General features: G+C 39.9%; 1 protein-coding gene across 1 annotated transcript; it reads left to right on the top strand.

Moving 5' to 3' along the window:
• The first annotated feature begins 1,428 nt into the window (after positions 1–1,428).
• Positions 1,429–27,606, top strand: TMX4 (thioredoxin related transmembrane protein 4). Its single transcript, XM_048938313.1, has 8 exons — positions 1,429–1,632; positions 9,884–9,999; positions 16,487–16,532; positions 17,637–17,765; positions 18,682–18,727; positions 20,564–20,665; positions 23,417–23,480; positions 24,985–27,606. The coding sequence occupies exons 1-8, from the start codon at positions 1,460–1,462 to the stop codon at positions 25,275–25,277; spliced, it is 969 nt and encodes a 322-aa protein (XP_048794270.1). The 5' UTR covers positions 1,429–1,459; the 3' UTR covers positions 25,278–27,606.
• The last annotated feature ends 340 nt before the right edge of the window (positions 27,607–27,946 follow it).

Genomic DNA, 27,946 nt, shown 5'->3' with positions numbered 1-27,946 from the left:
TTCCCTAGTTCTTACTGAGCAGCAATATAAATTCCTTCTTACTACCTGTTCACAAAAGAACTTTAGCTAAGTATATGTCTTCTCAAATAGTTTCCACTGTTGTATTTTTTTTCTCTTTACTGCATAATTCAGGTCCAAATATTTCCAGGTCTAAATATTGCTAAAATGCCACATTCAATATTCAATCTACTTATTCAAGTAGAAAGGGCACTGATAAATTATGATGTTTTCTTTTACAAACCACAAAAATAACTAAATGATTAGGGGAAAAAAAATGGTATATAGAGAGAGTTCAGTCTCTGTGTATTGCATAGGAAAGAGCAGAAAGTATGTGTCACATGAGACTCTTACTTCATTCTCAGCTGGCATTAATCCCAGTGGCAGGAAGCTCACAGCTCAGAGGCAGGGATCTCAACAATGCTGGGAAGCTATCAACAAACAATCTTCTTTGGTTACAGCGGGTACTTTTTGAAAACCTAGTGAAAAGAGAATGTAAGTCACCAGTGAGTCACTGGGAGATGTGTCCTACCCTTGTGCAGTAGCAAATGAGGAAAACTGCTCTCAATTCACTTCTGCACAGTGTGTGCAGTGCTACGGGTGGGTCTGTCTCCCTGCACGGTCAGTTTTGTGAGGTCTGTGAAAGTGCACTGCTGCTTCTCTTTCTGATCATGGGCTGTCTTATGCTTCTGCGTTTGGATGCTAATGCTGAGCTCACTTCAGCTTCAACAAAGGCCAGACCTATATCCAGGCTCTAAGGAATGGTTTGATCAAGGAGAAGGTTTGATTCCCATGGAGAAGAACAACGTGTAAGAGCCTTGTTAGACGAACAGTTAGAGGTATTAAGTCCTAGCATTTCCTCAAGCAGGTTAAACTAACCACACTGACGTATGTATATGTTTTCTCAACATAGCTGATTAACTTCTGGAGAACCTCTCAGACAGTTCCTCACAAGCCAAGGCATCAGCAAAGATTTTAGGAAATCCTGCAATCCGTATCTGGCAGGAAGGGAGACGAAACGTTTAGAATGACCTCCTCAGCTTTACTCTGGCCAATTTAGCAGGCTGAGTTAGCTGGCTGTTAGGAGGAGTGGAGCTGTTACACTCCAGGGGAAGGCTACCACCCGGGGCGAGCTAAAGGAGCGGGGCCAGTGGGAACCTCGGTTTAGTCTATAAAGAACAGTGAGTACCTGAAGACGGCACCTCATTATGGGTGCCCTCGACACAACAAATGCTCATAAACCCGCTCGAGTGCAGCGGAGCATTCGCGCGGGCAAGGCCAGAGCTCGTGACGAGGCGGCTTTCCTTCGGGAACAGCAGCGCGCGCCGCCACAACAGCCGCCTCCACATGGCCAACGGCCACGCCGCGCGCCCTTCGCGCTCCCGCGGCGGCCCCGCCCCCGCGGCGGCAGTTGGGCGGGGGCCGCCACCTCCCTTCACTTCCTGGGCCGGGCGGGGGCAACATGGCGGCTAGCGGCGGCGCGGCCCTACTTTTGGCGGCCGCGCTCGGCCCTCTCGCCGCCTCGGTCTTCTCCTCGTCGCCCGCGGGCAGCCCAGGCGAGCCGCGGAGCCGTATGCGGGTGCTGAGCGGCTCCAACTGGAGCCTGGTGCTACAGGGCCAGTGGATGGTGGAGTTGTGAGTAACGGCCACTCGCCCACCTGGGGTTGGGGTGGTGTGGCATAGGGGGGGCTCAGCCTTTCGGAGCGGCCGCGGGGTCTGGCCTCGTCTCGGCTCTGTGAGGCCCAGCCCGGCGCGGAGCCGGGGAGGCCTCTGACCGCCTGCGGGCTGCCGCGGCCTGGGGGCGGACCTGGGGGCTCCTCCTGCCTCGCCGCTCTTCCCGCGCCCGCTGCGAAGTCCCCTTGGTGGCCTCGAGCTGACGGGCGCGCTGTGCGCCGGGCTCTGGGGGCTGCTGAAGGGGCCTTTCCTCCGAGTCTGGTCCCGCACGGGTGCGACGTTAGGCAGCGCGCGTCGGGCTGCTCGTGTGGGGCGGGCCTTCGCTGAGATTCGCGTGAGCTAGGAGGGCTGAATCGGGCAGGCAGGACTTAGCAGGAGTGGTGTTACGGAAATAACGCGGTGTGCCGTGGCTCTCGTGTTCTTACTCTTTAAGGGTTATGCGTTATGCTTCGTTAATTTTTCAGTGCTGCCGATGCTTTATCTTTTTGACAGCTGTAGAGGTTCGCTAGTTGTGGGCAGGGCTTGGAGTGCTGCTGAATGACTTCAGTGGTGTCCTGACTTCCCTGGTGGTGTAAAACTTGCTGAAGGGCACATGGTGTCTTGTGCTTGGAGGGGAGCTCGCCTGTTTAGAGGGGAAAAAAGGAAGAAATGGTTTAAGCTGTGTATGTGTGTGGTAGCTGTGTGTTGTGCAGATATGAAGTGAGGCTTTATTGTGGTGTGTGTGCTATTTACTCCTCTGTGGAGGTGTTTTAACAGTTTTGAACAGACTGAGTAGTGAAAGAGGATCTGGCCCACCAACATCTGAACTTGTGCTCCTTCAGAAATGCTTCTCCAGCTGCTCAAAGTTTTATTCTTCTTCAATATTGAATTTGAATTATTCTGATCTTTTTAGAGGGAGAGGGACTGTCACTCCTCCGCGGGCTGTGATGCTCTGGATCTCACTGGAGACCTCACAATATCAGTGAATGGATGGAGGTGATCCTGAAATGGCTGCTCAGAGGCCCAGGGATACCCACTGTGGCAGCAGGGGACAGGGGATTGCTGGTTTGGTTTTGAGTCGTCTTATTTTTATTTTTTGATCCAATATTTGTTTATCTTGTTCTGACATTCAGGCCCTAGTGGGAGTTCTATGAACTTGCCTATTAATACACAGCTCAGTGAATCTTAGGGAGGACATAAACTACTTAAGCGCTTCAGCGCTTTCTTGTATTTCTGAGAAAGTGTTTGAGTAACTACTGGTGCATGCAAGGAAGAAGACAGGAACTGACTGAAATCAGAAGTGGTTGGGATGATGAGCAGTTTAGATTGCTTTGTGTGTCTTTAGGCAATGGAGCAGCATTTCAAGTGAAGTAAATTACCGTTAGGTTTTTATTTTTGTGGACTGTGCTTCATGTGGGAAAGGAACTTGGTCCTCCATGCTACTTTCTTTGGCACACTTCTAATGCTTCTACTTCTGAGAAGGAATCTTTGCATCTCATGAGGATGCTAACTTAATGCTGCTGTTTCTGAATGAAGTTTGAGATTCAGAATTAGTTTCTTGTGATTCTTACAGCTGTTCTCATATCGGCAGATTTGCCTGCTGCTGATTTTTACGTAGCTTAGAGCTGGTGGTGTAGACAGGAGTTCTGCACTTCGCTGACTTCTGCACTGCATGGGTCTGTTGGCAAGGCTGCAGCGCTGTTCATCAAACTTCATTCAGTTAGAGAACCTGCTGCTACTTTATTCACTTTTTTTTAATGCAAAAGCTGTCAGGAAAGAAGAGTCTTTTTTTTTTTTTTCCCATTTATGAAAGTAGTGTAGGCTAACTACCATGTGCTGCCACTATTTTTATTTGTTCCTGGTTGTACGAATGGAGAGACTTAAGCCAGAAATAACTTGTATGCAGGATTCGTAGGAGTAATAGGATTCTTCTTCCTTCATCCCTCCTAGCTGAAGTGTGTGTACTTGACTGACTACTTATAAATAATCAGTTATTTGTAGCTGATAAAACTGCAGGCCCTAGAAGCGCTGCTGCATTTGGATGATAACGTTCTGGATAACTTTGTGTTAAAACGTCTTTTACGGACACGTCTTGCTTGCTGTTACTATCACAGCATGCAGACCTTTGCTGAAATGCTGAAAGTATGATGCTGGAATAAACTGTTGCAAAAAGCTTCATTATTTCTAGTTTGCAGCTGCATGATAATGTTTGGCTAGTGTGAGGAGCTTTTTGTCTTTATTTTTAATGTTGTGTCTGTTGGGGAAATAGAATACTAATTCCTAGTCTCTGTCCTTGAGTGTGTTACAGGCTGGTGCATTTCGCATTTGTGAACATAGCTCATTCCACACTTGATTGATCTTAATTTAACTTCCTCTTCTTCTTGAAGCTGATAAATGTTAGTAGTCTTTATGCTTCTGATTATAAAGTAACTCCTGTTGATCCTACAGCACTTCATGTGTTTGCCACTGAGAAAATCTCTACTTCATTTCCCACACAGGATGTAAAATATTTTGGTTCCCTTCAGTGAAGTAATAATGCTACGTGATCCTGAAAATGGATGTTACAATTGTCAGTTTTAATTCTCGCCAAGGCTTTGGGGAGTAATAATCATAGTAGTAAGAAGTAAGCAATAAATCATGTTTTCAAATCTAGCTTATATAGCATACAGCATAGGCCTGTTGTTTATTTCCTTGTTGTTTATAGTTAGATATTGTTATACTGCTTAGTAGGTGAAGTTACTACAAGGGGTCAGTGCCCAGTCGTCCTATGGAAGCTACGCTTCCAAATGAGCATGCTGTAAGACTAGCTGAATGTGTTGCCGTTTGCATGGTTTAATGCTTTTAAACTGCTCAAAAGACTCAATAAAACTTTAGAATTCAATAAATTATTCAACAATTCACCTAGATTCAGAACTCAGTAAGATTGGGGAACTTCATCACTTGTAAGAGTATGGTCTCATCTTCTGTCTTTCTAGACTTTGTCCTAATAGTAAAAACAAACAAAACCCAAATGCTAGAGCTTCTTTGGTTGTGCAGCTTCTGCTTCTGAGTTGAGAGGAAGCAACCAAATGATCTGTGAATTCTTGTTTAATAACTGAACGTTGTCTTTGCCACACAGTGGCTGAACAGAAACTGATAAAATGTGAATCTGAAATATCCTTGGTAGCAGATGCTTTACTATTGTCAGAAGGACAGAACTGTACCGAATGATGGAACTTAGCTTGCTGAAATATTGAAGATTTTGCATCCATTTTTCAGGGGTTGTTAGGCATTCTGTTTTCAAGATGAATGCTCTGTCCTTTTGAAAAATAAAACCTTGTGAATGGGACATTTGTTTTTTCATCTGGATTGCAGATGGCACTCTTACAGTTCTCTTGTTCTTGAAAGTAGAAAGCTGAATAATTCCAATATATGTGGCCTTGCTTCCCATCTTGTTCTTGAAAGGTTAAAGTGCACTTCGTTAGTCTGTGGAATGAGTGGTGGGTGGCACTTCAAACGTTCTTCTAGGGAACCTGATTTCATTGGCTTAGTGTGTATTAGCCCACAATGGTCAGCAGTTGCTTTTCTCTTGATGTGGATATTACTGGAAGAGATGTGCGTGTCAGGTGGCTGAGGGAAATACAGCAAAATGGGAGCTAGCTTTCTAGCTATGAAATGAAGTCCCCAGAACAGCATCTTAGTGCACTGCCATTCTGGTCAGACAACAGCAGTGCCTGGCTTCTGCTTAGCCCTTGGTTTGGGCTGCATTAAATGGTCTAGATATTCTGCTTGTGTCTTTAAAATAATCTCTTAAGCTTTTGTGAGCTCCTATTCAAGTTCAAACCTAGCACAGCAATACCTTTAAGAAATACTGTTGGTCCACAGAAATAGGTTTATAGAAAGAAGTTGAGTTATTTGGCTCCTCTCAGATGTTGTAATGAATGCTGCAAGCATGTTTGCTAGGGTTTTAGCAATTTGCAGGCTTACTTAACTGTTGTGAAGCATCTGTTCTGGGACTCTGAGGATAGGAAATACTGTGTACTACTTAGTAGCCCTTGCTGCAGATAAGAAGATGAATGATGCAATGATTTCAATTAGAGTTGTCAATGATAAAACATAATACCGTATATTAACAGTTGGAAATAATGGAGATGGGGAGAGTGCACAGAATATAAAGGAGAGCAGTTGAAGATGTGAAGGAGGAATAGCTAGCCTAAATATGTTGTTTCTATACTCATTAAGCCTTTGGCATGTTTCTGTGCACAATTTGAAGGGGAAAAATGTGTGTCACTGAGAAGAACAGCAGTTGTGCTGCTTGTCCTCTTTCCCAGCTCACACTGGTTCTTGGCAGTCTGCAATTCCTACCGGAGTTCTTTCCTCTTGCTCACTTGCAGCTAGTGTGCTCCCATTAGTCTCTTGAGGAAACAGCGACTGCTTGACTTATGGCATAGTTGAGTAGCTTCCTTCCTCACTTGTTTTTTTTTTTTTTTTCTGTTAGACTCTAGTGAGGAAGGATGTCTTGGGCTGCAGCATTTCATGATAGGATTTTCATGTGTGAAGGCTGTAGAAACCTGGTTCAAAGGAGAAAGCAATCTCAAGTATAGCAGTTTTACTTTGTAGTACTCCTTAGTTTAAGAACAGATCTAAGTGATCTTTTTTGGGTGAGTGCTTGAATGGAGAAGGTCTGAGAACTGCTGTTCTACATGCTTTTAGGGTGCTTAAGCTTCAATTATTTTAAATGAAGTCTTGCCATGGGACTAATTAGCCATCTGCTTTACTCACCTGTTGAAGGTTTGGGAGAAGCTTGGACCTCTGCTTTCAACTGTGCTTTATTGTTTTACAGTATTTTCTTACTGGACATCTGTATTGTCAGTCAGTTGTATGGTTTTATGGCTGATGTGGAGGGCTGAGCACTTATTAAATTCTTGTGTTTCAATGTTACAAAATCTTCACTTTTTCTAAACATTAGCTTGTTTTAGTGTTCAGAATTTGTTAGGCAAGTGAGAAAACTAGTTGACACAATAAAAATATCTTCTCTATTGTTGCTAGTACCTTTCTATGAGGAGCTGTCTCAACAATTGCGCCTCTGATTTTTATAGTACTTCTGATCTGAAATCAGACTGATAGCATGGTTTGTTTTAAACGATGCCTTTCATAGAAGAGAGATAAGTTGTGTGTTTTGGAGTGGAGAGAAGCTAGAATGAACAGGAGATCTCCATCTTCACTGCTTTGCTGTTTTTTTTTCTCTTGAAATTCCCCTCTGTTGTTGCAAGCTGTTTTACCTTTCTTCGCAGATTCCTGCGACCTGAAACTGCCAACACAGCAAAGTGAAGAACAGTATTCAGGGTTGCTTCTGTTCAGTGTCCTTAGTCACTAACGATGATACTAAACAGGCAATAGTGAATAACTTAGTTTGTCTGAAGATGAGTGAATTGGTCAATTCCCTAGCCAAACAGTTAAAAGTGGAAATGATCAGTGCTGTGGCCTGCTACGTTGTGAATCAGAAAATCTAGGTCGAATCTTTCTGTGTTTACTAATTGCCTCCAGTGATACGACTGAATGGCATGCTTATTCAAACAGATTTTACCTCAAGTTTTATTTTATTGCAGCCATCAATGCAGTTGCTGATGTTTGAAAGCCAAGACTTGTTCTTATGTGCCTATGTAATGCACAAATCACTGCAAGTGAGCTAATCCAGCTGTTCATAGAGATGGAAATAGATTTTGCTTGTCTTGACTTAAAGAGCTTAACATTCTGCTTCCAGACATTCTTATTCCCTCTGTAGAAAAATTCTAATCCTGTAAGGGGTTGGGATGGGAAGACACCTGGCTTCTTTGAAACAGTGATTTTAATAAACTTATATCTATTGCAATGGCTCAGACCATTAGATAGGCATTTGCCTTATTTACAGCAGTGAGGTGATGGATGAGGATATTTAAACTGTAAAGCTCTGTGCTGTGTAAGAGGCCAAGTAAGGCCGCAGATGAGGTATCATGGGTATGTACATGCTTGTGATAACAAACTTGACAATGTGTAATTTATAGATAGGAGGTGTTGAATCAGATTTCTTTTAAATTACTTTTCAATATGCACCAACCTATGGGAAACTTCCTTTTGTCAACCAACTGTCCGGGTCTTGGCTGTAATTCCAATAGGCTTCAATTTAAGTAGAGAAGACCCGAGTGCTGTTTTCTTGGAACACTGGTATGGCCACGGGACATGGTGCAAACAACATGTTAAGAGTTAAACATACCCACTGGTGCAGGAGGGAGAGCTTGAGGAGCAGCAGCCCAAACACTGCTTGTACAGAAGTGCTAATGGTTTCCTTGTCTGTTTGTGGAGTGTACCTGAAGAGGTTCAGGTTGCGTCTGCTTTTGTAAATGACCTGTTCTTGTGTCGTATGAATTGATAGACTATAATAAGGACTAGTTAGCACACACGGATCTGCTTTCCTACTGCTCTCTCTTTCTCTATAGTATGTGTGTGTATATGACTTCTTATATATACGTATACGAAAGTATGTATTTCAGGTACACCTTAAGCAGGCTGAAGATTAATAGATGAATTTGACTCATCCAGAAAAGCTGGATTTAGAAAACATTCAAACTTCTGTCTTTAATTTTAGAGCAGCATTGGTAGTGTTAGCTGACATGTGGTTTCTTACCTTTCACTCAAACTATTGTAATAAAATGTAGTCTGTTTCTAAAGTACAGTATCTGTCAAACTATTAATAAAAGCTCTCCACAGGGCAGCAGCTCTGTGTTGAGATTTTTTTTTTTCAGCATCCTTTTAAACAATATTGACAAGCTGTTTCTTGACACGATTAGATTTATGTACTTTTTTCAGATGTTCTCATTAAAAAATGCTGTTTCACAAAACCCACAATATTAGCTTTAATACTTAAAAATGCACATTGTATTTTACTGTAATAGAAACTTCTGATTTTAACTACTGTTGTTTTAACATCAAAATTACAAGATTTCATTTCCAAAACAATTTTTTTTTTTTTGGTAAAGGTTTTGAAACCTACTAATTACTCAGGAAGCTTGATTCTATCTCTTTCATGAGAAATTGTTCCAGGTTGGTTTTTTTTTTTTTTTTTTTGTTTACGTGGAACTTTTTTGGCTTGAGAGAGTAAGCATTCCTGATTAGAAAACCACCAGGCAGCGAGAAGTGCCTCTATCTGCACTGGACAGCAGTACTGGCAGTCAGACCAAAGGGGTGAGGCAGTCAGAGTATTGTGGATATGTGGGCTATTACAGATATTGGACTCAGCCCATGAAGAGATTTCCTCTTTTAAGAGTGGATGAGAAATGTGGCTGTGTGTATTGAGCACTGTGACAAGTAGTGTCTCTAGCCAACTGATTTTGATGTCTTACCTTTTAAAATATTATAAATGTATACATTCTGGCTCCCATTCTGTGAGCTGTAGCTTGCAGAAAAACTAGGCGTAGCACGTATATTTGCCTAATAGGAATATGTAACCAAGCACTGCAAGCTGTGGAAGCTTGACACAGGCTTTGTCAGTCTTGTTAAGACAAAATACATAAAGATGGCAAATGGGGTTCTATCAAGACGTAAATGTTTTCTGACTTGGACTTTCAAATCAGCCATTCTATCTCCATACTGATAATATCAGTCAGAATGTCAAACTTGATTTGAATGGTTTTAATGCTCGAATAGTGTAGAAAACTCAACTCTTAAAATGTGTTCTTGTCTTGCTGAAACTAATCCTAAGGAAAAGCAAAACATTGCGAACAGTAGACATTTAATGTGAACTTCCTTTAAATCTCTAAAGAGCGCTATTGAAAAGGGCATGCTCTAACATGCTCTAATGTATTGAGTAGCAGGCTGAGGCCAGTGTAATTTCTAGCAGTACAGAGGTGTGGGAAATCAATACAAAATGCTGAGTTGAATGATACCATTTCAGAGGGCAGCCTGGTTTTAATAATTTAGATAGCTGCCATGAAAATAAATTTATTTTGCTATGTAAATAGAATAAACAATGTCTGGTGATGGTTCTAGATATAAATTTCCTCAAGTTTGAGAAATACTGTTTGTTTTAATGACATTAAAACGAGTGTAGTTTGATGCAAAACCACTTGATTATCTTATTCAATAGTCTTGATTATGAAAAACTGCATTTTTTCCTGTGGTTGATCTGTTTGTATTTTCTCTATATGGTAAACTAATTTGAATGCGTGTGTATGAAGAGATTAAAATATTTTAACCTTTTTTCCCCTGCCTTCTTTAGCTATGCTCCTTGGTGTCCAGCTTGTCAACAGATTGAATTGATATGGGAGAGTTTTGCAAAAGAAAGTGAGCACATGGATATCACTGTGGGGAAGGTGGATGTCACTCAAGAGCCAGGTACAGTATGTAGACAATTTTTTTTAAATAAAAGTAATTAAGTATCAGTATCTGAATGTGCTTTATTTTATTAGAGTACCTGGGTTAACAGTTCTGTTACCTCCAATTTCTGTGCTTCAGAGCGTAGTACCACTACCACAGTGCGAGCTGGCTTTAATAAGCTTTTAGTGATTTGCATTATGATGCTGTTTGTTTGTCTTGTTTAATTGTATTAGTGCTTTTAAAGTGCAGCCTTGTTTTTTCCTGTTTTGATGCATGTATGCGAATGCTTACAAAAGCAGCTTCCTACCAGTCCACAGAAGCATAAATACAATCTTACTTGTTCCTGCTTTGGTGATTCTTTTCAGAGTTTTGAATGTGTAAACTGTGTTCCGACACACTGGCCTCTTGGTGTTAGGCTTGCCTATAGTGTGCATAAAAATTAATAACAGTTCAATAAAGGTGAGTTTGAACACAAGCAATTTTTACATAAATAAAATTTATAGCCTATTTCTGCTTCTTCACATAAATAAAGTAGTGCTTACTCTGGAGTTAAGACTGTGAGTGAGGATCCATTATAATCCCATCTTCTAATTGTCTCCCAATTAGAGGATCTTTGCTTAGGTGTTATTCAAGTTTTGGGATTTCTGTCTTGATTATGACAGTTCACTGTGATCAACTTAGAATTGCACTCCTAAAGTGAGACTTTGACAATAAAATATTTGGGATTTGAAGACATTAGTCTTCCCAGTACAGAATTGAATGCTTATGTTGTGAACTGGAGGGACTGTGTATTTGAAGTTTTCTTTGGGTCTGAATTTATCTGACTTTTGAGTGATGCAAAGTACTAAAGGTCTTAGGTGTGACTTCTAACTAGAAGTTCCTCAAATATTTGAATTCCTAATAGTGGTCAGAGTCTTGTTCTCCAAAGGTGTTTGATTTCTGTGAGTCAAAGAATTGGCAAAAATGATGCATTCGTGCCAGCGTGTGCCTAATATACCTTCAATATCCCATTCAGCACAGAGTATGAAGGCTGTAGATACTCAAATTAGAAAGCAAAGATTTATTACAAATTTGACCTCTTTGCGGTGGTGATGTTTTGGAGGTATGCAAGTTCCTTTGGAATCTTTCTGAAGTAACTGAGGTATTTTTACTATAGTCTTGTGCTTCAGTCTTTCTTTCAGTTCTTGTGCTTAAGTGCCCAATCTCCTGCTTTTCACTTGCCCAGAGAAAGTAGTTGGAAATATGTAAAATAAGGGAAAAAACACTAGGTGTCTGTAGATTTGCGTAAAATAACATTTCAGAACTCTGAAGGGCAAAGTAACCATTCACGGTGCTTAATTACAGTTGCTACAGGAAGAAGCAATGCTTAATGGATTTACAACATGTTTTGGTCACTTGACACACTGACCTCAAAGTACTTAGTCCTTCCTTGTCACTTCTATTGAAACGTTTGGTATTTTAAGAACAAATAATGGACGTGCTTCTGGATTTCAGAGTTCTCTGTAGTGCCTTTAAGTTCTCAATCTCAGCATTTATCACCACTCCTCTTAAAACAAGATGTTTTGGATTTTCCGTATCACAGAATCACCAAGGTTGGAAAAGACCTTCAAGATCATCCAGTCCAACCATCCACCCATCACCAATGGTTCTCACTGAACCATGTCCCACAACACAATGTCGAAATGTTCTTTGAACACCTCCATGGTCGGTGACTCCACCACCTCCATGTGCAGCCCATTCCAGTGCTGAGCACTCTTTCAGAAAAGTAGTATTTCCTAACGTCCAGCCTGGGTCAGAACATCACAGAAGGAGATGAGGTCGGTCAAGCAGGACCTGCCCTTTGTGAACTCATGCTGGTTAGGCCTGATCCCCCAGTTGTCCCACATGTGCCATGTGATCTCCCTCAAGACAGTCTGCTCCATAAGCTTCCCTGGCACTGAAGTCAGGCTAACAGGCCTGTAGTTCCGCAGGTCCTCCTTACGACCCTTCTTGTAGATGGAAGTCATGCTGGCAAGCGTCCAGTCTTCAGGGACCTCATCAGTCATTAAGGAGCACTGATAAATGATGGAAAGTGGCACGGCTGTCAACTCTGCCAGTTCCCTCAGCACTCTTGGGTGAATCTCATGTGGCCCCATGGACCTGTGACAGTCCAGTTGGAGTAATAGATGTCTGACTGTGTCCTCCTGAGCCGTGTGTGGGTTTAGTCTGCCCCCACCATCAAGGCTACCAGGTCAGAGTGTGGAGTACCCTTAGGATAACTGGTCTGACCTTTAAAGACAGATGTAAAGAAGGCATTCAGAACCTCTGCCTTTTCCGTATCTTCAGTGGTCACATTCCCAGCCTCATCCAGTAAAGAATGGAGATTCTCCTTAGTCTCTTCTTGCTGTTGCTGAATTTGTAAAAGAGTTTCCTGTTCCTTTTTACCCCAGCGGACACGTTGAGTTCAAGCTGGGCTTTTGCCTTTCTGATTTTCTCTCTATGCGTCTTAATAACTTCTCTGTACTCTTTCTGAGTTGCCTGTTCCTTCTTCCACAGGAGGTCAATTCTCTTTTTCTCCTGGAGCCTCAAGAATAGCTCCCTATTCATCCACACTGGTCTTCTTCCCCAGTGGCTTGTTTTGTGGCTCAAGGGGACAGTGAGTTCCTGTGCCTTTAAGACTTCTTTCTTAAAGAGCAACCAGCCATCTTGGGCCCCTTTACTCTCTAACACTGGATCCCGGGGGACTTCCCCAATAGTCTTCTGAGCAGTTCAAAATCCGCCCTCCAGAAGTCCAAGGTAGCAGTTTTGCTGCTCCCCCTCCTGACTCCACCAAGAATCGAAAACTCTACCATTTTATGATTGTTCTGTCCAAGACAGCACCTGACCTCCACATCTCCCACCAGACCTTCTCAGGTCTAGCAAGTCAGCTCTCATTGGCTCTCTCACCAGCTGCGAGAAAGTTATCCTCTATACACTCCAGAAACCTCCTAGACTGCTTCTTCTGCACTGTTGTATTTCCAGCATATGTTGGGGAAGTTGAAGTCCCCCATGAGGACAAGGGCTGGCGATCACACAGCTTCTGCCAGCTGCCTGTAGAACTCCTCATTTGTCTCTTCATCCTGGTTCTGCGGTCTATAACAGGCGCCCACCAGGATGTCTCCCTTCCCCTGATCTTTACCCACAGGAATTCAACCTTCCCCAGACACAAGCTCAGTAACATCAATGCACTCTCTAATATAGAGAGCCATGCTGCCACCCATCCTTTCTTCTCTATCCTTCCTGAAGAGTCTGTAGCCAGCCATTGCAGCACTCCAGTCATGGGAGTGGTCCCACCATGTTTCCGTAATGGCAACTAGGTCATTGCTTGCCTGCCATACAATGGCTTCCAACTCTTCTTGTTTGCTGTCCGTGCTGCATGTGCATGCATTGGTGTAGATGCACTTCAGCTGAGCCCTTCGCTTCACCTCTAATCCCATTACTGCTCCCCCAGGCTCATCTCTAGTGGGCTTAGTTTTATCTCTTTCCCCCTTCATATCTAGTTTAAAGCCCTTTCTACAAGTCCCACAAGCTCCTGGGCAAGGATCTGTTTCCCTGTTTGAGACAGGTGATACCCAGTGGCAGACCTGATACCAGCTGCTGAGTAGACTGCCCCATGATCAAAGAACCCCAAATTTTTGCGTTTGCGCAAGCTGTGTGTTTATAGGGTGCGTTTTTCTGGTCGTCTCAGTGTCCTTCCCTGCTACCATAGGAGCACAGACAAATACTGCTTGTATGCCTGCTCCATGAGCTACCCTCCCCAGTCCCCTAAAATCATTTTTTATAGTCCTCAGGCTGCTGTCAGTGATCTCATCACTGCCGGCCAGAACTGTCAATAAAAGATGTTAATCAGAGGGGCAGATCAGACACTACCATTTCATACCTGATCTTCTTGGAATACTTGCTTGTTGAAAGCAGTGGTATTTTTCAGGTAGCTTCTGTATCCTCTGTATTTTTTTGGGAGTGGTGAATACCAAAGCTGTTAGGTTTTTTTTTTCCTGTTCTTATTTTTCTGCTGACAACATGATGGCATATGTTGGTTTTAGATTTGTAAATACGTGCTTAACTTTATTTCCAGTTAAAACTATTAGCCAGTTAAAGTTTGTATTAGGCATGTGCCAAAACAATTGCAGTGTGTTCTTAGCTCGCTGAAGCTGACTTGGAGGAGGTGTAGTAAAAATATGCAAAAAAATCTTCGAAGTGAAGTTTTAGGATGCTTCAGTACATTTTGGCGTCAGACTTTGGTTTATTTACTTCATTGCTCATTGTAAGACCATTGGTACTTGCTCAGGGATAGGTTACAGATAAGAGGGATTTAAGCTAACTATTTCATTTGCCTAGATAGTCCTCATTAGAATATCAGAGTTTTTCAGTATTCCCTTAACTTTCTCTGCTCTTAAGCTTGTTAAGGTCTTCGTAGCTTTCCGCTTCGGTTTTTCTTGTGCTGCTCTGCTTTCTGCTTGATTAATTCTACTCTTATGCTTGCATTTTTTGTTTATTTTATCTTTCCTTCTGCTGCCAGGGCTTGAAACTGTTTTATAAGATTTCCCACCATCCTGCCCCCCACAGCAATAAAAGATGAGTGCTGAAAAATTGAGGTGAAGATGCCTTTCTCTCTTGGAACGTTAAAGAAGCTTGTGCTTGGTTTGATTTTTTTTTTTTTTTTTTTTTTTTTTTTTTTTTTTTTCTGTTCTATAGAGGGGTTTACAGTGAAAGAATAATTAGTAATGAAATTTTAAAATACCTGAATTAGTTCAGTCTGGTTCCCCTTTGTTTCTATAGGCAGGTATTCTTGCTGAAATACCTTTCCATTACCAACTTCCTGGTGTAGGAAGCTAATTAATGACTCAGATCCTTAGAAGATAGTTCAGAACTTTACAAAAGGAAAAGTTACAGAAGTGATTTGTCCTGTCTGCCTTACAATGTAACTTTGTATGAATGGCTGAAGGTATTCAGCCCTTACTAAAGAAAGTTAAACTGTTTACCTATGGATTGATAACCATTGAAGTCTTTTTTTTTTTTTTTTTTTTTTTTTTTGGAAATAGATGGCATCAGTATATCTTATTTCTTGCTCTGCAGTCTTTAAGTTGGTAGTTATGAGTATTACAGTTTTTTAGGCAAGTTCTTCCTCCATCTCGTGTCCTTTCCTAGTTGTCAGGCAGTGGTGGTGTCACGTGGCTCCCACACTGGTCAGTCTTGGAAGCAGGGAGCGGCTGGTGTCTTAACTTGCCAACTGTCCTTAGTTGAGCATTACAGAAAGCCTGCTTACCAGATGTTTGGGAGCTTTGTTTCACAGCTGACTCTTGCAGTGAGTCTATAGACTGGGAGATTTCCATTGGTGTACCAAACGCTGCGGTGATGCTGGGTGCACTTGCACCTATAACTCTGTAGCATTACTGAACACAAGGTCAGAAAACTCCAAACTTTTTCCCCTCACAGCTGATTTTTGGTGATTCAGGGAATCCTTTTGATCATTTGGAGAATTTGTCCTCCAAGTTGTGTTACACTGTGACTGTTAACTTGTAAATTAGTGCAATGCCTGCTTTCAGTGTGGGTATTGCTTCCAGCCAGCCCTATGGATCCCTGCTTCAGCCTCTCTTTGTCTGTGCTTCCATGCCTTATGTTTGCCCAAAATGCTGTTATGAGCCACCCTTCTGGATGATATGAAAATTTACTCTCATGGCCAAACATATTTATGGAATGGAATGTTGAGACATCCCAAGCTTTATTATCAATATGTTAGCATAGCACTTGTATTTACCTATGCAGGAATAACATATGGGAAGGAGGGATAAGAACCTAGAAATATCCAAAATATTGTCTTGCTACAGTTGTGTTTGTGAGATAAATTGTCCTCCTACGGATACCAGCACAAATTGTGCAGGTTGTGCAGCATACGAGGGTTGTTTTGAAGAAACAAACAAGCAAATGAGATTACTTTATTTAATGACTTAAGTACAGGCAGTCTTAAATGCACAGCTCTAAATCATTTAAAATCAACTGGAGCATGAAATAAAAGCCAGGCCAGAGTTAGAAAGGCACTGTAGTCATTGTTACAATCATTAGTGGCTCAATTTTCTAGTGGTCATCTGGATGAGGCTGTACACAGACATAAGCGCTTGGGATCCTGAAATAGAAGTGCATTTTTTTTTGTGACTCTTTTTCCTTTTGATTGGAAGGTTGCATTGCTGGTCTGTCTGGTCAAAAACAGCGTGCAAGTAGTCATTAGTGAATTTCATGAAGAGAAATCTTGTAGCAAACATTCCTTGAGGTAAATATTTTACTTGATTTGGCAACAGTATCTATTATCTGTTAGTTTGTAGCAGTTCTGAAGATTAAACTGTAAACTTGTTTTTAGAAAGCAGTGGTAAAAGCTATGCAGTCAGCTTTCTAGTGTGCAAATACAGATCTGTAGGTGTTTATAGGTGAGTCAGAATGCTGGGGAATTTTCAGTTTTACACAACTGTTTGTGTTTTCTCTTCATTTGTAGGACTGAGTGGTCGTTTCTTTATCACAACACTTCCTACAATTTACCAGTAAGTATCATACTGAAAAAAATGTCTGTTTCAATGCATGGTCTCTTTTCTGTCCCGTTTGTACAATTGTATGGGAGATGTAATGGCTGACTGGATTACACAGTGTTTTTTGAGTTTTTTAAAGAACACTTCTCATTATCGCAGTGCATTTACAGAATATCAAATATGTGTTGTTAACTTATAGTGGAAGGTTTTTCTTGCAAACAATTTTATACCTAAAGTGATGCTTTTTCAGTCTGAAAGCATTGTTTAATAACTTACAAGAACTGATGCCAGTTGGCATTTATTGCCATCTAGAAACCTGATTATCTGTAAGAGAAACACTTGACCTTACAGAAGTGCATCACTTTCAGTTTCTCGTTTTAATAATTGACAGCCTAGGCTTCATGTAAAATAGTACAGAAATTTTTTATTAATCATGTAGTACTGCTTCTGTTACTACTAAATTCTTAATCTGATGACTTGGTGCCACTACGTTGCAGTTGTGTCCCTCTGGCCTCTTGTTTTACACTGTAATGCTGAAATATAGGTGTCAATGAAAGAGTATTGTCTTTCAGTTTCACTTCCATTTGTTGTTTATAGCTTTATTACATTAACAGAGTCCTCATTGGGGGATTTCTTTAACTTATGTGGCTTTAATAAATCCCATTGCAATGAATACTGTTGGAAACAAAACACAAAAGCTGGTTTTTGTGTCTCTTCAGTAAAGGATCACATCTTATAAATAGTGAGCCCTTTAAATCATGATCCTGAGCTGTGCGTGTACATATTTTCCATATGTATTGATAGATAGAATTTTTAATTCTGATAAGTGTGTAAAAATTGGTTTGTTTCTTCATATGTTTTGTATTCACTTTAGAGTGAATATGATAGCAATTTCAGTAGACAGCAGAAACTAATTCTGGTGGAAAAACTGCAACTATCTATCAGATGATTTTTGAAACACTGAAAATATGTGGGTGTTGAGCTTCCTGGACAAGTCAAATCGCTGTATGTAGATTTTGTTGGGTTTTTTGGGAGGTGGAGGGAGGGAACATAGGAATAGATTGTATTTTTGCCATAGAGCTAAAGCGATGTTTGTCAACTTGTATTTATGATTTTCAGTGCAAATGATGGAGTATTTCGCAGATACCGAGGCTCACGGACATTGGAAGATCTTCAAAGTTACGTTCTAGAGAAAAAATGGGAAGCTGTGGAGCCTGTAGCAGGATGGAAGTCTCCATCTTCTATAATGTAATACTTTGTTTTCATTAACAGATGTTATAGCTCAGTATTCATTAAGGGTGCGATGTTGACAGCTGAAAGACAAAAAGCCTTTATTCCCTAGATGTGTAGGCTTTGCAGAAGCAGTCTGTATCAACAGCCTCCTTTTGCAGCTTCTCACCTTCAAGTGAAGTTTTTTTTGTGCGTTTGCGTTCATGCCTGTTAAGGTTTGTTTGTATATCTCTGAAAATGTGTTAAAGGAGGAAAAAAGTGCAGCCACTGAGCACTACGTAAGTGCCAGTTCTATCTCCAAAGTACTGAAATCAAATGCGTGTTTATATGAACGATTACCTGATTTCCGGCTGCTTGTGGCAGAAGCATTTAGCTGTAACCTTTTCTTATGTATTTGTTTGAAAGGAAGTCTTGTGTCTTTCTTTAGAGTAGGAGACAGCATAGTGCTTACACAGCGTCTGTTATTGCTGGGGTTAGTATCTGGGATTGCTGGGATTGCCTTTGAAATCGCATGGACTGCTTGCATGTTGTAAAAGGTGGAACAAAGGTATGACTGCACTGCATTTCATTTTGACTAAAACTATTATGTATAAACTCAAATGAAAAATCCAGTGGGTATACAATGTTTAGTAATAGGGTGAGGAGCTACAGAGCTGCATGCTGCTGTGAGTGGGGAAAAGATGCTCAAAGCTGAACTGTGGGAGCTTTTTTGTGATTAAATTTGAATGCTGTCTCAAATCATTGTTTCAGTGCTTTGTACTGAGCCAACTTAAATGAATAATAATATAGGGAAAACATGGTTTGCGTTCATTTCCTTCTGATAGTTATCAGAAGTCCATAGGAAGAATATTTTTTCTGGCTTCTGGGCAGTTTTTCATGTATCTTAACTCTTATTTGTCCTAGAACCTTTTCTTCCCTTTTCATTGTGTTTCAGGATGCATGGTATGGCAGGACTATTTCATCTCTCTGGGTGCATCAGGGTAAGGAACTATGTGGTAATGTATTCCATACCACCTACATGCTTAAAATAATATTCTGTTTAGAAGTCAAAATGTAGTTGAATGTTTCTTGTATCATTTTATGAGACTGAAATTTTCCTTATGCTTAAAATGTAGTGGATGTGTAGTATCTTTGTGCTAGAAGTTTTGCAGTGCCAACAGGCCCTGTGCCAAAAAGTGGCAGTTAGATTATAAAGGTTATCATCAATACTGAAAATGTTCACTCTGCATCTGTATTTCAAACTACCAACAAGATTCACATTAAAAAAAGAAAAGCTTGGACAGTAGAAAAGTGATCAAGAGAGAAACAATTTACACTGGACTATATTTTGAATTTATAAAACTTATTTTGAGGAGCTTCATTTGTAAGATGTTTTTCCCTGCACAAATACTGAAGATTTTCAGATCTTTCCAATTTTGGCCAGGAAACATGCTCCTTCTCACCGTCATCAAGTGTGGCTGAGATTGAAAGACTATCTGGAGCAAAAGTCTTGCTGTTGTAATATCTGGTACAAAAAATAAGTGTAGTAGGGAGTTTATGTAGAATTTGCAACACTTCCAGTAAGCGTTTATCTCAGGATCAAATAAAACTTTCAGTTAGGTTTCCTGGGCAAGCTATCTTCTAATTCTTTCTTTCATTGGATAACAATAACTTTTTATAGCCTTCTGTTTTTTCCTCTTTTGTGTAATGTTGTCCTTGCCTAGTTTCCTTCCTGGAAGATTAAATATTCTGACAAGGAACTCTCTGATTTGCTTTTTACCCAGATGGATATTTCAGCTGTCCATTTCCTTACTCATTTTTCTGTGCTGTCCTTGCATAGGCTTTAGTAAATATTGGATGCTCTTATATTAAGGAGAAGAGAGAGATGAATTTTGGACTTTGGAATATTAAAGCTTCTGTAAATGTTTGTGGTTTGTTTCCTAATGGATGTACTCTTGGAATAGATACGATGTTATAATTGACTTCCTATTGGACTGTTCCGTTTGATATGGTGCTTAGTTCAAGCAGATGAATATGTAAGTTTGAATAACAGTTCAATTTCAAAGAAATCTTCATGTTGCAGTCTGATTTTTCTCTTTAAAAAAAAAAAAAAAAAAGAAACGACTTACTTCGTATCTGTGTAGAATAGATGGCTGTTAAGAGCTAGAGAGTTTCAATAAGAGAGAAATTACTCTATTTTACTTAGCGAATTAATTCCCAAGATTAAGTGTGTTTTGATCCTTGCAGCAGTGTCCACCACTCTGCTTCCCAGGTGTAATTATGAGGATAAAGCTCTGTATGGAGACTTGCTTGGCAATGGGCTTGGGAAGTGGATATAAGATACCACCTGCCTTGAATCTGACATCGATGCTTTTTTGGTTTCAAAATGTTTAACTTCTGAAGTACCTTTGTTTAAAATGCCTTCATTGGTGTTCTCTGACAGTCATGTGTTCAGGTTTATGCCACAGGTACATCTGACCTGTTAATCTCACTTAAGTACTTCCAGAAAATAGAGAACCCAAGAATGCTATAATACATTACTCTATGCTCTGGGTATATCTCCTACATCTACCTGTAGTACGATTCCATGTGCCTATCTGCAGTAAAATTAACATGAAAATTCAGTAAAACAAAAGGGAGACTTAATCGTGTGCTTAACTGTGGTACTAGACTTTTTTTTAAAGAAGGGCTGGGGTTTGTGTGCAAAAAGCTTGGTGTGTATACATAAATACTGTTGTGTAGGGTCTTAATTAGATGCTGATTTATGTAATGGTTTCAGCAGAATAAATTGCATGCAGTGTTTGGTACGAAGTTAATAAGTACCTTCTCATTTCCAGCAAATTCACAGCTACCTCACGGACACTCTTGGAATTCATGTTTGGATTTCTTACGCAATCTTCATCTTGGCCACCTTACTGATTGGCCTGATCCTGGGTTTGGTAAGGAAATGTATTGCTTTCTTAGTTACATAGAAATCTTAGTCTGTTGTAACTTGGAGGGGGGGTGGGGTTGGGGAAGGGCAGTGGGACCAAAAACTGTTCTTTAAGTTATAATGCAGTACCTGGTCCTAAATTGCTTTTCAGTTGGTATACAACTAAAATCCTGAAGTATTTAGTACTGCTGATTGCCCTGCTAGTTTTGCTGCCTACTTCAGGTAAAGATTAGGGCTGTTCACTCAGATAATTTGGCCTATTTATGAAACTTATGCTTAAGTTTATATCTGCTTAGTCTGTATACCAAACCAATGACTTAAGTTGTTCTTTCATGCTAAAGACTTCAGGATTGCATGTGTGTGGTCAGAATGACAATGTAAAGTCTCCAACTCCTTAAGACAGGCTTTTATAGAGGGATTTTTTTGTTAGCTGAAATGGGAGTCTATTTGTGAGAGTTAGCAACACAAGTATGCTGCTGTATTGTTACTCAAAATGAAAGGACAAAAATCTGAAAGGCTTTGAAGACTTAGGGGGTTTTAATTTACTTACTCTATTTTGAAGACACTGATGTTGTGGTTACAGATCACTCTTGAGTAAACAGACTACATTCTCTTCTGTGATCTTCTGCTTTAAGTCTTAATCAGTGGACGTCTTATTAGCAGAACGAATGCACTGATATATGAATCTTCAAAACATTGGGAAGGTTATTTAAAGAAAGCTTTATGTTAAAGTTCAGAGCTGTGTCCTGAACCCTGGGGGTTCCCTTAGTGGGGAAAACACTCAAAGTTGCTTTACCTGTGTGTTTGAAATGACTTTCTTTTGTAATACTTGAGCACTGTGACTCTCTAATCTCAACATGAAATGAGAAAGTGAGCTGGAAAAGGAGATATAGCTGGGAACAAGAGTTTTGTACAAATCAGTGGTTTGGTGCAAACCCTGCAACTTGCAAGCCTGTTAAACCGGGGGTGAGCCTAAGGGTTCTTAACTAGCTGCTAAATTGCTGTTCAGTGCAGTTGTTTTGGGTACTTGGATCTCTGCCCTTCAGTCCAAATTCTGATGAAATAAAGAGAAGTTGTGTAACGAATGTTTATAAACTGTTCTTTCAATGCAGGTGCATATGTTTAGGCAAGAACACTTTTTAAATATATGCAGTACTTGTATGTTTTTAATTGTATGATTAAAAAGCTGCATCTTTCTAGATTCTACTTTATCAAAAAAAGAACACAAATCAAGGCAACTAGAAGCAAATGGCTGTGTTGAGTTTTTTAAATTGTTTTTCTACTTACCTAAAACCCAAACAAAAGCACAAGAAAAGCCTCCACTCCACAAAAGAAAAGCCCATACTGTAAAATAAACCAAACAAACAATGACCCAACTCCCAAACTGAAAAAAGTTGAAAAAAATGTACACTTAATATTGCAACCTCTTCTAACACCTTTTGTGATTGAAATGTAGTTCCAACACTGCATCATTTGTTTCTTTTATTTCCTTTGTGCTATTCTTAATGTATGGTGATGAGAGAAAGATCTTCCTTAGTCTGCTGTGGAAAACAATCAAAGCACTGATCTAACAATGAGACAAAATCATAAGTCAGAATCGAATGTGAAAGATTAAAGTACCTTTTGTATACTGGGGAGGCAGTGGGTCAGAACTGCGTAACGTGCCAAAGCATAGAAAATCTTGGCCAAGAAGATTTCTGGAGTACAAAATACAGCAAAAATCCTTAACTGGTTCTTGAGCATCTCTTCTGAAGGTGCTAAGCATTTCAATTCTGAATAAATTCAGGGAGGTAGGAGGCAGAAGCTATGAAATGGAAAACAGAATGTTCGTTCATATACAGAGCTTGTACTTTTTCCCCCAGATTCTTAATTAAGCTGCCTTCAGGCAGCTCTTGCCTTGAGCCAGTTAATGCAACTGTCTAGATTTTATTTTATCTAAAAGGATGAAAAGTAAGATAGGCATTTCCTCGCTATAGCTATGAAGGCGACTAGAAAAAATACATAGAGACATTATTTGTTCAGGACTTTCTGACCACTGCATTCTTTGTTTCCTGTAACACTTTCAGAAGGGAAATCTGCTGATTCTCTTGCAGTTTGAGCTTGAAGTTGAATGAGACAGTAATGTTACTTTCCATTTTAAAAGCCAAAGCAGTTAACATGTATTGTATAAACTAAGTGTTAAGCACTCAATGTAGATCCAGGTAGGGGTGGATATGCACTGTGTGTTCTTTCTGAAGTTGTTCTTGAGATCTTGTGAAATTCAATTGACATTTTTTAGCCTAATGAAAAAATCCAGACTTGTTGAGTGAATTATCATATCTGTGATGGTGGTAAAGCCCATCATTTATCGCTTGTTCTCTGAGCAACATCTTGCTGTTCAGCAGGTTTTTGCACATTTCGAGTTACGGAAAAGCACTCCTCTGAGTACTAAAATTACATGCTGTTAAGAACACTTTGCTATTCAAATTATAGCACACTAATCTTTTTTGTCAAGTTCCCTTTTTAAGAGCTCCTGCCAGTGAAGATGGTCTGAAGTGAAAGTATATTGAAAGTCTCTGAAGTAGAAAAAAGAAATGAATTCAGAATCAGTGCAGTAATAAGGTGATGGAAGATGAGTAACGATGTATCCCAGGTCACACTATAGCTTCTCATCACCAGCTTGCCAATTATATTTTTGCATCAGGTACAAATAAAATAGTGTAGGGGCTGCTGGAATGAAACACGTGTTTGTTAACCAAGGCTTCTTTTTTCCACCCAGATGCTGGTTTTGATTTCAGACTGCCTTTGTCCATCAAAGTCAAATTACAAAAATGAAACATCTGGTAAGAACTCCTAAGTGGGTGGGATGCTGTAGTTTTAAATGTATGCTTGTAGGAGGGAGGGTGGTGTGTTGTCAGGCACTTAAATCTCAGCCGGTAAATCCACGTGTGCACTGTAATCAACCAGTGGCAAGAATTTGTATGTCTGAAATATTAATAAAAGCATTTACTTAGAGGAAAGTTAAGCAAACAACAAAAAAAAAAATCCAACACTACTAACAAACAGCAGTATTTATTTCTTACAGAACTGACAAGTGGCTAGAGGCTTTCAAAATTACTATTTCTTATATAAATATACTGGGTTTTGTTTATTTTGTGTAGCTGCATCTTTGCTAGATCTGTTGCTTAAATATAAAAGTGATTTGGTTTGGTAGGATACTTCCATGTCCTATTTTCTACTCTCTATTGTCTTAGGAACATTCTAGATCTATACAATTCTCTATCTGTATTGTGGAAAGAAGGGCAAAGAAGGAAGGAGAATCAAGTAAACCTAGATATTGCAGTAAATAAACTGACAGTTGAGGAACTTGCACTGCAATTTATCATTAGCCATAGATTAAACTTTGTTACAGTATTGAGTCTTTGAGAGTCCCTGTATGAGCTATATGAGGAAATTTAGCCTCCTGGTGATTAGATGTCGTTTTTAAACCCTCCCTCACCATATGTAAAACTAAATTTCCCTCTGAAATTTTAATGTTACTCACTAATCTTAAAAGGAAATAATATTTGGTGTGGGGTGTTGCATCTACTTCAAATAAAAAGAAAGGGTACACCTTGCTGATGCCCATTGAGAGGGCTTCTGACCAGCGTTCTGCTCCATAGGGAGTGGGAGGCAAAAGCTTGCACACAAAACAGAGCCTGTTGTCAAGATTGTATGTCTGTGAAGTTCTAGAACTGCTTGTGGCACAGCTGTGCTATCAAATGGTGTCAAAAATGAACTGTAATTAAAAGTTTATTTTGTAACTACGTACGTCTGTGTTTGCTGTGTTAGATGATGCACCTGTGACACTTGTAGTAAGACTTTAGACAAATTTAGAATTCTTTAGTATGCAAAATTACTCTTTTCAGAATCACTGTATTGATAGAAAAAGTGCACTGCTGCAGTCTGCTATCCAGCTGGCTTACTGACCCAGCAGCAGTGTTACCTGGCGGAGCTGACCGGTATCACTTTCTCACTCATCTGTTTAGTAATGGTATCTCTTCGAGGAGCCAAGCAACCTGTCCTGTCTTTAGTTTGTAGCTTGGTAGAACCATTTGAAGGTGCTCTGGCTGATATGCAAGTAAAACAAATGATCATGGAAGAGAAATACTATGGAAGGTTTATTTGAAAGAATTGAAAAATAAGGGGAAAATAGTACTATGCAAAAGTTTTCAGCGAAGTTCATGAATATTTTGGAGCTGTAATATATTGTAATGTACCAGATGTGTTTTACATATTTAATGGTGTATCTTCAAAAGACATTGTTCTGAATATCAGTCTAACTTCATATGGAACTCTTTTGTTTAGAAGTAATTACAAAGGAGAATGTGGAGAACGCAGAGAATGCAGTGTTAGAAGAGCCGGAGGAGGCCACAGAGCTTTCTGCAGATGATGCGGAAGAAGCTGCAGAGGTAAAAGATCTCTCAGAAGAAGATGCTCCAAATTCAAGTGTTGATGACTCTGAGGAAGACTTGGCACTTGGGAAAGAATCAGGTGAAGAAGAAGAAATGGAAGACTTGAATGAGCAGCCTTCAGCTGATTCAGAGACTGAAAGCTCAGTAAGGCAGCGTCGAAGTCATGTGGCTGATCATGGATTGTAGTTTCTGGGGCGAATTTTATACACTTGGACCAAAGAAGTATCAGACCCTGGGTCTGAAGCTGAAGCTTACACTTGATTTATCACTTGTGTTTACGGAAAACCTCTGCTCTCTCAGCAGGCTTTTCTTTTTCTTTTCAACTAGTAATTATTCACTGAATTTGTTTTATAAGCATAAATGCTGTGTATTGTATAACTTCAGCCATGACAATCAAAGTGAGCGTTATGATGTTTTTGAAGACTTTTAAGGGAAAAGGGGGTGTGATGGAGTCTCAGCACTGACCTAAATAAGGCAAAGACTTTGAATTCTTAAGTAGCTTGGCAGGCCAGTGACTATTCTGTCTGAATGCTAATTTTTTTCCAAAAGGCACACAAGCACCAGATCAGCAATAGAGCAGTGGAAGAAGGTACCTTACCAGTCTTCTGTTTAAAGACATTGTATACAAAGGATTTATTCTTATTGCTTTCAACTGAAGCACCTTTCTATCTTTTTTAATGTTTGTTTTGAAATTGTATCATGCAGTGTGCTTTGCTCTGTGCCCTGGTTTTTGTAGCCCCAAATTTTTCAGGCTGTGGTAATTCAGAGGCTTGCTGCACAGTTTAGGCTTGTCAGCTGTTTTGGGTTTATTTTGACCCAAGAAGTTTGAGTAATCAAAAGCTTTAGGCCCATGGAGAATGACAGCTAGATGCTAAAAATATCTTTATAATTAAGAGTTTTAAAAGAAATTATTTTGGTCAGGGAAAACTTCTGCCAAAGCGTGACTCTTTGGAGATTGTAGCAAGAAGTACTCATTTGGCAGCCATTGAGTTGTGTATTTCCTCCCAGTGCTGGCTTGACACCTGCAGTGCAGTTCTGCTGTTTCCAGCCCAGAATGGTTTCGGCAGAGCTGAAACTGCTGTAGTAATATTATTTGAGGGGGCACTTAAGGGTTCACCTTTGTCACTGTTCTACTTTGTTACTAGATTCAGCACATTAGGAAAAGGGATGGGCAGGGTGAAAAGCAAGGAGAAGCTTTTGGTTTTGCAACTGTTGTCAAAGTAAATATGTATCAAACAGTATAAAGTAAGAAATGCTTTGCTATGTAGACAGCATCAGGTATGATAGGCAAACTAATTCATTAATGATTTGTATTTTCCTCCCTTGGTTGACTTAGTTAATGGCTTCTTAGGTAAAGACTACTTACAGTGAGATCGTGAATGTTCCTGATTTGACATATGATCACATGTGCATAAGATGTATCTTAAGATTAACTTTTTTATATTGCATAAAACTTGCTAATGTGCATGAATTTCATCTAGAATAAAGAGTAATCAGATGAAATTATTTCTCTTACTAGAAGAGAAGTTGCAAGTGCAAAATACTAGTTTCCTTTGAGACTGATATTATTAGGGCCAATTTGTCTTGAAATTTGATTTTTAATGCTCATAGAGAGCGTATTTACTCAACTTTACAAAGAAAGCTGAGCTTAACTATTGCATATTGTGTCTTGGAACCATATAGAAGAAAGTTTAAATTTTTCTTTATTCAGCTGTAACAGATAAAATTACTCTGCATCTATTAAATATGATTTTTTTATGGAGAGCTGAGTTGAGTTAAATCCATTCTACGATAGTAGAGATAGGTAAACATGCTTCCACATATGTGGAGGCAATACAGTTGCACTATGATGAGAGCAGTTGGTTTGTGTTATCTGTGTATTCTTCCATGTAATTAAGAAGCTGTAAATCTCACAGGCAGCAGGACTCCATGTCAGTTGAGATGTATTTAATTTTTTTTTTATAAAAAGCTCAAACTAAGCATGTATTTGCAAAACTTAAAGCTTTTGTGGCTGCTGTAGAGGGAAAAACTGTGCATGTAAGAGCACAGAGCACAGTTCTGTAGTTTCTAGGACATATTTGCCTTTTTGATTATCTAAAATGAGAATGAGATGAGCATATTTCGTGAGACGAGCGAGGACCGGTGTTCCATGGACTTGTGCAAGGCAAGAATGGATGTATCCTTTCAGTCATGGGTCCAAAGCTGCTGTACACCGGGGAATATGGAAGAACTGTATCCAGCGTAGGTTGAGGACTGTGATGCCTTTCTGTACTGAAGAGAATTTTGAGCTGTGTAGAGCGTTGTGATGTTTGTAATGTGTCAGACAGAATGCGTAAGTATTGCGCTTTATTCAGTTTCCTTCTACTTTTTTAATAATGTAGAGCCAGTCATCTAAATTCCTCTCTGGCTGTTTAAAGATGCTCCAAACTTTGAAAAATTCAGAACATCCTTATTCCTCCCAGTGGCTTTGTCTTACACTGCTGAGAATATGAAGTATTAAAAAAGTGTTGAATGATGCTGTGTCTTGTGTGTGCTCAGGATTAGGTATTTGGGCTTTCTGAATGTTTATATGACTAAGATGTTCTCATGAGTGTTGTATTCCAATGTGGTGTCCTTGAGTTTCTTTTTAAGAACAAACAAAAACCCCACAGAAATGGCACCTTGCAGATGCAGGGTTTCTGAGATGATGTGAGAAAGATCAGAAGCTGTTGTTTGATGGTCTGGAGTCTTTATTTACAGTTCTTATTTTTGCGTATCTCTGTTATATTTTAAATGAAGTTCATGTTTTCCATCATGAACCAAACTACAGGATCACTGATGTGAAGGGATTAAGTAAGCAGGCAGCAAGTGACAGC

The sequence above is a fragment of the Lagopus muta genome, chromosome 2 (assembly GCF_023343835.1).
Source record: "Lagopus muta isolate bLagMut1 chromosome 2, bLagMut1 primary, whole genome shotgun sequence".
NCBI lineage: Eukaryota > Metazoa > Chordata > Aves > Galliformes > Phasianidae > Lagopus > Lagopus muta.
The sequence above is the reverse complement of the archived record's forward strand: the minus strand, read 5'-3'. Positions and strand labels throughout refer to the sequence as shown.

Coding starts and splice junctions, on each gene's coding strand:
- TMX4 (XM_048938313.1), top strand. CDS start 1,460: ATGGCGGCTAGCGGCGGCGCGGCCCTACTTTTGGCGGCCGCGCTCGGC. Junction 16,533..17,636: donor ACACTTCCTACAATTTACCA/GTAAGTATCATA, acceptor TATGATTTTCAG/TGCAAATGATGGAGTATTTC. Junction 20,666..23,416: donor TTGGCCTGATCCTGGGTTTG/GTAAGGAAATGT, acceptor TTTTCCACCCAG/ATGCTGGTTTTGATTTCAGA.